General features: G+C 39.7%; 1 protein-coding gene across 1 annotated transcript; it reads left to right on the forward strand.

The window, feature by feature from the left end:
- The first annotated feature begins 744 nt into the window (after positions 1-744).
- spint2 (serine peptidase inhibitor, Kunitz type, 2) lies at positions 745-10,987 on the forward strand. Its single transcript, XM_054596406.1, has 8 exons — positions 745-1,243; positions 5,822-5,845; positions 6,172-6,333; positions 6,777-6,839; positions 6,971-7,138; positions 8,814-8,858; positions 9,019-9,127; positions 10,012-10,987. The coding sequence occupies exons 1-8, from the start codon at positions 829-831 to the stop codon at positions 10,100-10,102; spliced, it is 1,077 nt and encodes a 358-aa protein (XP_054452381.1). The 5' UTR covers positions 745-828; the 3' UTR covers positions 10,103-10,987.
- The last annotated feature ends 329 nt before the right edge of the window (positions 10,988-11,316 follow it).

Raw genomic sequence — 11,316 nt, forward strand, 5'->3', positions numbered from 1 at the left:
TGGTGAAAATTTCATGTCAATAGCACCTTTAGAAATATATTTACTGAGAAAAATGGTGACGTGTTCAATACTTATTTTACCCGCTGTATATTTGATTATATTGTAATATAGTAGCAAATACTGAGGGCGTAAATATATTGATGGATTATTATGAACAAATGGAGATCAGCTTTCTAAATTATTACACACTATAATATTATTCATGTTTTGAATATGATTTTATTTTCACAGACTAAAATAAACTAGATCTCTTTCCACACAGGACGAAGCGCTTTAAACACTTTAGATTTTCCACATTTTTATTTTCAAATAACGTTATGAAAAAGTTTCTTTATTTAGATTTTTTACTTTTACGTTTTATTAAAAACATTTTCATTGATTTTGTTTATTGTAAACTTCTATATGAATAAACTTATCATCCAGAACGAATAAACATGTTTATATCTTTATTTTCAGTCTCTGCAGACTTTATCAATGAAATGCATGAATTGATTATTATGTGAATATAATAATTAGATATCACATTATCATAGAATAGATTGAGTTTGATCCAAATACACATTTCTCCTTCTTCCTGTCTTTAAACAGAGACGTGGTGATGACGCAGTGGGGGCGTGGCTACAGTGACCTCACCTGTCGCTCAGGTAAATTCATCTGCGACAACAAAACGCCACCAAACGAGGAAGTGAGCCGAGAGCCCTTCACCTGTGTTCACCTGCCTTCACCTGTGTTCACCTGCCTTCACTGCCTTCACCTGTGTTCACCTGTGTTCACCTGTCTTCACCTGTCGAGTTTAAACCCGGTCCAGGTCGATCTCTGCAGAAGAACATGGACAGGTTGAGTCTCCTGGCCCTGTGTCTCCTGGTCTGTACCGGCCAGACTCTGCACTGTGACTGGGACCAGTCCATTGATCCGGATCAGGGTCTGGACCTGTCCCTGATTGGCGCTGTCAAGATCTCTGAAGTTCCGGACCCGGAGAGCTGCCGGGCCAAGTGCTGCGCCGACCCGGCCTGCGACCTGGCCCAGGTGAGCTTCCCGCAGGACGGGACGCCGCTGTGCCTGCTGGTGGGCTGTCTGGACCGGGACCGGGACGTGTGCGTCCTCAGGCCCGGAACACAGTCCAAGGTTTACCGCAAGAAGGGGAAGAGGGAGGCCGACCGAGAGCCGCAGGGAGGCGGGGAGAGGCCGCGCGTCGTCCCGCTGATGGAGTCCTGGAAGCCGGAGAGCAACCAGACCAAGAACCGTAAGAATGAGATCAATAATGAGATCAATAATGTGATCAATAATGAGATCAATAATGAGATCAATAATGAGATCAATAATGAGATCAATAATGTGATCAATAATGAGATCAATAATGTGATCAATAATGTGATCAATAATGTGATCAATAATGAGATCAATAATGTGATCAATAATGTGATCAATAATGAGATCAATAATGAGATCAATAATGAGATCAATAATGAGTGATCAATAATGAGATCAATAATGAGATCAATAATGTGATCAATAATGTGATCAATAATGAGATCAATAATGAGATCAATAATGAGATCAATAATGTGATCAATAATGAGATCAATAATGTGATCAATAATGAGATCAATAATGAGATCAATAATGAGATCAATAATGTGATCAATAATGAGATCAATAATGTGATCAATAATGAGATCAATAATGAGATCAATAATGAGATCAATAATGTGATCAATAATGTGATCAATAATGAGATCAATAATGAATAATGTGATCAATAAGTCTGCTCACAGGCTGATGGCCGATTATTGATGAGTGTCCATTCAGCCAGCAACAATGATGATCGATTATTAGCATTGTTTACTTTGTTATAGTCATTTACACTGTTTTATTTTCTTCATAAAATACCCCAATTCAAATGATAAGGACATAAAAGATGGTATGTTTATGGATGAAAACAGATCTGATCATTAGTAGTGTTAATGACGTGTTCTAAGCTCGTGTTAGGAAGTTAAACATCATAATTCATCTCTAATATCTATTAATATTAATGTGAAAACATATCCTTCAATATTAATATTAATGTGAAAACATCTCCTTCAATATTAATATTAATGTGAAAACATCTTCAATGTTTATATTAATGTGAAAACATCTCCTTCAATATTAATATTAATGTGAAAACATCTTCAATGTTTATATTAATGTGAAAACATCTCCTTCAATATTAATATTAATGTCCTTCAATATTAAAAAAACATCTCCTTCAATATTAATATTAATGTGAAAACATCTCCTTCAATATTAATATTAATGTGAAAACATCTCCTTCAATATTTATATTAATGTGAAAACATCTCCTTCAATATTAATATTAATGTGAAAACATCTCCTTCAATATTTATATTAATGTGAAAACATCTCCTTCAATATTAATATTAATGTGAAAACATCTCCTACAATGTTTTTATTTATGTGAAAACACCTTCAATGTTTATATTAATGTGAAAACATCTTCAATGTTTATATTAATGTGAAAACATCTCCTTCAAACTACTGGATTTATTCTAGTTTATCACCAACACTACATTTTACAGATTAAACATCTTCAATGTTTATATTAATGTGAAAACATCTCCTTCAAACTACTGGATTTATTCTAGTTTATCACCAACACTACATTTTACAGATTATATGTGAACGCATCATGATAATGTTATAATTTACCTTCAACCAAAACTCATTTAACTGAACAGAGCCTGAACGCATCATAATGTAACTGAACTGAACCTCTGTTAGTTAGCTGTTAGCAGTGCTGCTAAAGTTACTAGCTCTCCTCCTGTTAGAGGTGCTGCTAACGTTACTAGCTCTCCTCCTGTTAGCTCTCCTCCTGTTAGTCGTTAGCGGTGCTGCTAACTTTACTAGTCTCCTCCTGTTAGTGGTGCTAACGTTACTAGCTCTCCTCCTGTTAGCGGTGCTGCTAACGTTACTAGCTCTCCTCCTGTTAGAGGTGCTGCTAACGTTACTAGCTCTCCTCCTGTTAGTCGTTAGTGGTGCTGCTAACGTTACTAGCTCTCCTCCTGTTAGCGGTGCTGCTGACTGATATATATATATTTTTGTATATGTATTAAAACTCCATAGATTCACTGTAAGTGATATGAAATACAGAAATAAAATAAAGAACACATTCTAAATAATTGCTTCTTAATTGGTAAATTAAATAAACTCTTATTCATAAATTATTATCATAACTTTATTTTAGTTTAATAGTCTTTGATGCTGGAAGACCCAAAGATTTCAAAATGAAATGTGAGTCATAGCAGCATGTCGTCAATCTCTGAACCAATCAGCTATCAGTCTGAGGACGACGTGGTCTCTGAGGACGACGTGGTCTCTGAGGACCCTACAACCCGATTGTTTCACAAGAAGCTCCATACGGACGGTTGACCTGAACCAGACCTGAACCAGACCTGAACCAGAACTCTACAGAGTTGGCATCATGTGCAAAAATGTTTCTATAGAGAAGCACAGGTCCAGACTAGCCCCCTCCTAATAATGAGTTCATTTCCTCCTCTGACATCATCAAACTCACCTGTCAGGTGACGTGAGTCATCACTGAGGAATGCAGTTCTCTGTTCTCTGTTCAGAGTTTTCAGGTCCGACCGGTCGCTCCACTTCCTGGAAGCTTTGAAATGAGAACGTTCACCTGAAACTCCAATGAACATTGATAAGTCATAGGATCATTTATTGTAGCTTTATTTTGAAAGGTCAGAATAAAACAAAGTTAATTCAGTTAAAGTGACAAAAAATGTTGACCTGAACCAGTCCTAACTATAAACCTGAACCAGTCCTAACTATAAACCTGAACCAGTCCTAACTATAAACCTGAACCAGTCCTAACTATAGACCTGAACCAGCCCTAACTATAAACCTGAACCAGTCCTAACTATAGACCTGAACCAGTCCTAACTATAAACCTGAACCAGTCCTAACTATAAACCTGAACCAGTCCTAACTATAAACCTGAACCAGTCCTAACTATAAACCTGAACCAGTCCTAACTATAAACCTGAACCAGCCCTAACTATAAACCTGAACCAGTCCTAACTATAGACCTGAACCAGTCCTAACTATAGACCTGAACCAGTCCTAACTATAGACCTGAACCAGCCCTAACTATAAGCGCTATCAGAAAGGAAGGTCTTAAGCCTGCTCTTAGTGGTGAGTGTGTCGGCCCCCCGGACTGAAACTGGAACCTGGTTCCACAGAAGAGGAGCCTGATAACTGAAGGTTCTGGCTCCCATCCTACTTTTATATTCTCTAGGAACCACAAGTAACCCTGCATTGATGGAGCGCAGCTCTCTAGTTGGGTAATATGGAACTATAAGTTCCTTAAGATAAGACGGTGCCTGGCCAGTTAGAGCTTTGTAGGTGAGGAGAAGGATTTTAAATTCTATTCTTGATTTAACAGGGAGCCAGTGCAGAGAAGCTAATACTGGAGTAATATGATCTCTTTTCTTAGTTTCTGTTAGAACACGTGCTGCAGCATTCTGGATCAACTGTAAAGATCTAAGAGACCTATTAGAGCAGCCTGATAATAAGGAGTTACAGTAATCTAGTCTAGAGGGAACAAATGCATGAACTAGTTTTTCTGCTTTGAGACAGGAAGTCACTGATTTAATTGTTACGTAAATGAAAAAAGGCTGTCCTTGAGATCTGTTTTATATAAGATTTAAAAGACAGATCCTGGTCAAAGATAACTCCAAGGTTCTTAACGGTAGTGCTGGATGCCAGAGCAATGCCATCTAGAGAAACTATATCGTTAGATAATTGATCTCTACTAGAATAACTTCGGTTGAGTGTGTGTTAATGGGTTCTCTTTGTCTCTCCTTCAGTTAGTCCAAGTGTGTGCGTTTGTGTGCATGCATGCGTGTCAGGTTACTGTGGTCTGACTGGTTCTGCGAACTCTGATCCTGAAGACAAACACCTGAACACACCTTTACAGACGAGGCTTTTAGTTCAGATCTTCACAGATTCCTCAACAGTCCAACTTTCTGTCTGTCTTTCTGCCGCCTCCCATTTGATTGTCTCTCCAGACCATACAGATACTGGTACCACTACCAGTGTCTAAACTGGTATCGTTACCAGTATAGATACTGGTACCAGTGTCTATGCTGGAACCACTTCCAGTATCTGTGTTTATGTCTCTTTGACCGGAGACCACTTCCATCATCATGATTGATTAATCTGATCATTTACACAGCTGGATAACATTTCTATGTTTGTGCATATTTCTATCAAAACATTTCAAACTGCAGGTTTGGAGTTGTTATTGTGTGTGTTTACAGGGCAGCAAGGGTGTTGTATTATGGGAAATGTAGTATCCACAATGTTTGAGTAAACTCACAGGGAGATAGTGAATCTGTTGTGTACTTTTTACAGCGGTGGATTAATCCACATTCAGTGAGAATTTAAGGGAAGCAGGACAGTGTATGTGGGACTGATGTACTGGCAGTAATAACTGATGTACTGGCAGTAATAACTGATGTACTGGCATTAATAACTGATGTATTGGTAGTAATAGGACAAAGGTAACACACACACACACACACACACGTGTACATATGTGTGTGTGTGTGTGTGTGTGTGTGTGTGTGTGTGTGTGTATATATGTATGTATATATATATATATATATATATATATATATATATAAAAGAGAAGGATGACACACAGAAGATAAAAGACAAACTGAGCCGACAGAAGAAAGAAATGTAGGGGGAAGGAAAAATTGTGTGTGTGAGAGACTCAGTAATGACTTCTTCTTCTCTTCTTCTACAGAAACGTCTGCTGCTGACTACGCTGGTATGTTTCAACTCTTCTGTCACATAATGAACGTTTCACTGAGTTTGTTACAGCAGCAGCTCTTTGACTGAACGTCTGTTCCACATGAATCATCACTAGAGGCAGATACATAGATTTGTCCTGTAATATAAACATTAAACAGAAGTAAAGACATTCGACCACAGCTCCTTAGTGTAAAGCCACTTTGAGTTCTTAAAAAGCGCTATAAATATTTCTATAAACATAACTTTATGGAAACCGGTGTATCAGTGAAAGATAAACAGAGCTATAGAAATGAAACATAAACAATTCAAAGGTAAAATAACACATTTGTGTGGTTTTGTCAGAACACTGTGGGGCGGAGCCTCAGGTGGGTCCCTGCAGAGCAGCGTTTCAGCACTGGTACTATAACAGTGAGACAGGCAGCTGTCAATCATTTATCTACGGAGGCTGCAGAGGAAACAAGAACAACTACGTCAGCAAGGAGAGCTGCATGGCAACATGTGCAGGTAAGCAACACACCTCTATGTACATGTACAGGTGAGCAATACACCTGTACATGTACAGATGAGCAACATGCCTGTCTGAACCTGTACAGGTCAGCAACACACCTGTCTGTACATGTACAGGTCAGCAACACACCTGTCTGTACCTGTACAGGTGAGCAACACACCTGTCTGTACCTGTACAGGTGAGCAACACACCTGTCTGTACCTGTACAGGTGAGCAACACACCTGTCTGTACCTGTACAGGTGAGCAACACACCTGTCTGTACATGTACAGGTGAGCAACACACCTGTCTGTACCTGTACAGGTGAGCAACACACCTGTTTGTACCTGTTTGTCAGTGTAAAGAGTTTACCATTCATGTAATTAAAGTCTAGTTGGCCATACAACATGAATTAAAATGAATTGAATTGAATTGAATGAAAGTTGTCTCTTCTCCTGCAGTCAGATTGCTTCCCTCCTCCAAGAAAGGTGCTGCTGAGGATGAAGTTTCAACAGAATACAAAGGTACAAATGAATAAAGAAAACTAAGAGATCGTCACCTGTTCAAGAGTACAACGTGTACTTCATCCTGACTCCTGATGGTAAATGAAATAAAACCAGTAAATATTGAGTAAATGAATGATGTCTGTCTGCAGATGACTGTATGGCGACCTCTGACCCCGGTCCCTGCCGGGCCGCCTTCCCCATGTTCTACCACAACCCAAACACTGGCACCTGTCAGTCATTCATTTATGGAGGTTGTGGTGGAAACCAGAACCGCTACGGCACCATGGATGAGTGTTTGAGCCGCTGCAGACGAGACGGTAAAGACAGTGTTCACTCACTTCTCTTGATGCTACTGTGTGTGTATGTATGTATGTGTGTGTATATACATATACACACACACACACACACACACACACACACACACACACACACACACACACACACACACACACACGTGTGTGTGCGTGCATACAGCCGGTAAAATAAGTATTGAACACGTCACCATTTTTCTCAGTAAATATATTTCTAAAGGTGATATTCACATGACATTTTCACCAGATGTCGGTAACAACCCAAGTAATCCATACATACAAAGAACACCAAACAAATAAGTTCAGAAATTAAGTTATGTGTAATAAAATGGAACGACAGGGAAAAAGTATTGAACACGCTTACTGAAATGTATTTAATACTTGGTACAGAAGCCTTTGTTGGTAATGACAGCTTCAAGACGCCTCCTGTATGGAGAAACTAGTGGCATGCATTGCTCAGGTGTGATTTTGGCCCATTCTTCCACACAAACAGTCTTCAGATCTTGAAGGCTCCGTGGGCCTCTTCTATGAACTCTGATCTTTAGTTCTTTCCATAGAGTTTCTATTGGATTCAGGTCAGGTGATTGGCTGGGCCATTCTAGCAGCTTTATTTTCTTTCTCTGAAACCAATGGAGAGTTTCCTTGGCTGTGTGTTTGGGATCATTGTCTTGCTGAAATGTCCACCCTCGTTTCATCTTCATCATCCTGCTAGATGGCAGCAGATTTTTATCAAGAATGTCTCGCTACATTTTTCCATTCATCCTTCCTTCAATTATATGAAGTTTGCCAGTGCTGTATGCTGAAAACCAGCCCCACACCATGATGTTCCACCTCCAAACTTCACTGTTGGTATGGTGTTTTTGGGGTGATGTGCAGTGCCATTTGACCTCCAAACATGGTGTGTATTATGGCATCCAAAGAGTTCAATTTTGGTCTCATCTGACCAGACTATATTCTCCCAGTATTTCACAGGCTTATTAGCCTAAATTACAGTCATTTAGCTGACGCTTTTATCCAAAGCGACTTACAATAAGTGTATTCAACATAGGTATTCAAGAGAACTACTAGTCACCAGAAGTCATAAGTGCATCTCCTTTCTTAAACAAGCATTTAAAAGTATAAACAAGAGCAAATGTATAGTGCAGAAACAAACTAATACGAATACAATAAGTGCAGCAAACTAATACGAATGCAATAAATGCAACAAACTAATACGAATGCAATAAATGCTAAGCGGAAGGCTCAGGGTAGTACTTCTTGAAGAGGTGAGTTTTCAGCCTGCGCCGAAAGATGGGCAGTGGCTCTGCTGTCCTGACGTCAGTGGGGAGTTCATTCCACCACTGAGGGGCCAGGACAGAAAAAAGCATTTCAGTAAGCGTGTTCAATACTTTTTCCCTGTGTCATTCCATTTTCTTACACATAACTTAGTTTCTGAACTTATTTGTTTGGTTTTCTTTGTATGTATGGATTACTTGGGTTGTTTCCGACATCTGGTGAAAATTTCATGTCAATAGCACCTTTTAGAAATATATTTACTGAGAAAAATGGTGACGTGTTCAATACTTATTTTACCTGCTGTATATATCTATATATATATATATATATATATATATATATATATATATATATCATATCTCCTGTATGTTTACATAATGTGTGTTCTACCTTCTTCTCCCTCCAGGTTCCTTTGACCATCGTGGAAAAGTTCGTGACCGTTGGACTGCAGGTCAGTTTTTACTGATTCAGGATCTTTAGACCTTCAGTTTGTTTTACCCCTAGAACATTACCCCTTTTGATTTTACCCGGGTGTGATGATACCTGCGTGTGACGATGCCCGGTTGTGACGATATGACTCTAACACAATCTTCTTCTGGTCTCTCTTGCAGCTGTCTTCCTCTTCGTCACTCTGGCAGCCATTTCTGCTCTGCTGCTGGTTTCACTCGTCGTCATCACGCTGAGACGCCACAGTCTGTTCCGCCGTCCGTCTTCCATCAGGTAACATTTAATCTCAATAAACAGATTCTGCACATGAATTTAATGATCTGAAGGAAACAGGACATTTTTGTATCGGAACATTCTGGTTTAGGTTTATAGTCCCATCGACCATCAACTGATTTTTCTCTGCTGGAAAATAAAGTGCTTCACTAACTGAATGTATTCTGGCTACTTGTGAAACCAGGCTGAAGACGTTGTCAATCAGTGTCTTCTGTCCCCAGAGGACAAACCGTCTCACTTGTCTCAGTGCTGCTTTTGTTAAACCAGATCATCAAAAACAAAGAGCGCTCCCTGTGGATTTAACCTGTATCACATAGACATCAGTCTGAGGTCACAGCAGCGCCCCCTGTGGATTTAACCTGTATCACATAGACATCAGTCTGAGGTCACAGCAGCGCCCCCTGTGGATTTAACCTGTATCACATAGACATCAGTCTGAGGTCACAGCAGCGCCCCCTGTGGATTTAACCTGTATCACATAGACATCAGTCTGAGGTCACAGCAGCGCCCCCTGTGGATTTAACCTGTATTACATAGACATCAGTCTGAGGTCACAGCAGCGCCCCCTGTGGATTTAACCTGTATCACATAGACATCAGTCTGAGGTCACAGCAGCGCCCCCTGTGGATTTAACCTGTATCACATAGACATCAGTCTGAGGTCACAGCAGCGCCCCCTGTGGATGTAACCTGTATCACATAGCAGACATTGCTCCTTGGCGTTCAGTACAGTTTGTATTGAAGGTGGAGCCAAAGGGGAGTTCTCCTTGCTCCTCTGCTGTAAGAGGCCTTTGATCGATTGATGGAGGTTGATTAATGGATGTAATGATTGATTGATGGATGTAGGATTGATGATGTAATGAAGATATCTGTATCTTCCTGCAGTGATAAGGAGGAGCTGCTTCCAGATCCAGATGAGCAGTCCTCTCTGGAGTCTCTGGCCATCCCAGAGAGCCCAAAACCAGACAAGGTCTGAGAAGAGGGTCCGCAGCCCACTGAGTGTCCGGTGCCCACTGAGGGTCCGGGGCCCAATGAGGGTCAGTTCTGTAACATGATCTTGTAGCAGAACCGGCTCTGGTCTGATTTGATACCTGCTATAACTTCTGTAGTGTGAATGTTGATTCAATGATAAGTTAGGAAAAGATGATCTACATTACATTAAACTTTCATTTGAAGTAATTTATTAAGTTAACCCTACAATCATTTTTAGTGTCCAGTTTCCATAAAGTCTGTATTATTTTAATAATCCTAAATTACTTTGTCACTTTGATTCTTGGGACCTAAGTGGTGGTTTGACATCACGTTTGATATTTATGGGTTAAACAATTAAATATGTAATCAGCAGTGTGTTTTTTAATGAGTTGAACGGTGCTGGAGTGCACCATGTTAAAACAAGAAAAATAAAAAATGGATCATAATAAGACGCAGCAGGGACCTTCACTGGAGCCTGCATTTCCCATGATGCAGCATGATGGTCTTTCATTAGAGTCTCTAAGATGCTCACTTCTTTCTTTGACTTGATGGATTAGTCATTTATTGATTATGAGTTAGTGACTGGTCATCCAACCAGGTGTTTTTTATTATTACAGATGAGTTTAATGATCAGGTAACCAGGTTACCATCTCTGTAAATCAGCAGCAGTTTGACGACAAACGGACCTCATGTTGTGTTTTTATTATAATACAAGTTTATCTGTTACAGCATAAAAAAACAGTCCAAACAAATCCAGCCTGGGTTTAATATTCTGTTTGATTCATCAATGATTCAGTAAGATGTAATAATGATATTAGATGTTTCTGTCATTATGTTTTTGAAGTGACTTCTCTGTGTGAACTGAACTTTCTCATTAAACTTTATTAACACCTTGTTTACTTGTTGAACATTCATATTTACATTCACAGAATCATTCATTCAGTGTATATGTAGACAATTTGTGCTAATATGAAAAATATGTCATGTACGAAGAGAACATGTTTGACCTAATTTAGCCACAACCATCTCCACTGTCTGTAGAGCGCTGAGCTCTAAGTTGTTCGATCCACACCAGGTCATCATATTGGTGGATCTCCACCTGTAGGTGGACTAATCCCCACCAGAGATGAGTCCATGAGGGTGGTGTCATAAGGGAACTTAAGGAGCTGGAGGGACTGGTGACTGGAGGTGCAGCTGTTGGTGTTCAGGGAGAATAGC

The sequence above is a fragment of the Anoplopoma fimbria genome, chromosome 1, assembly GCF_027596085.1.
Source record: "Anoplopoma fimbria isolate UVic2021 breed Golden Eagle Sablefish chromosome 1, Afim_UVic_2022, whole genome shotgun sequence".
Lineage (NCBI taxonomy): Eukaryota > Metazoa > Chordata > Actinopteri > Perciformes > Anoplopomatidae > Anoplopoma > Anoplopoma fimbria.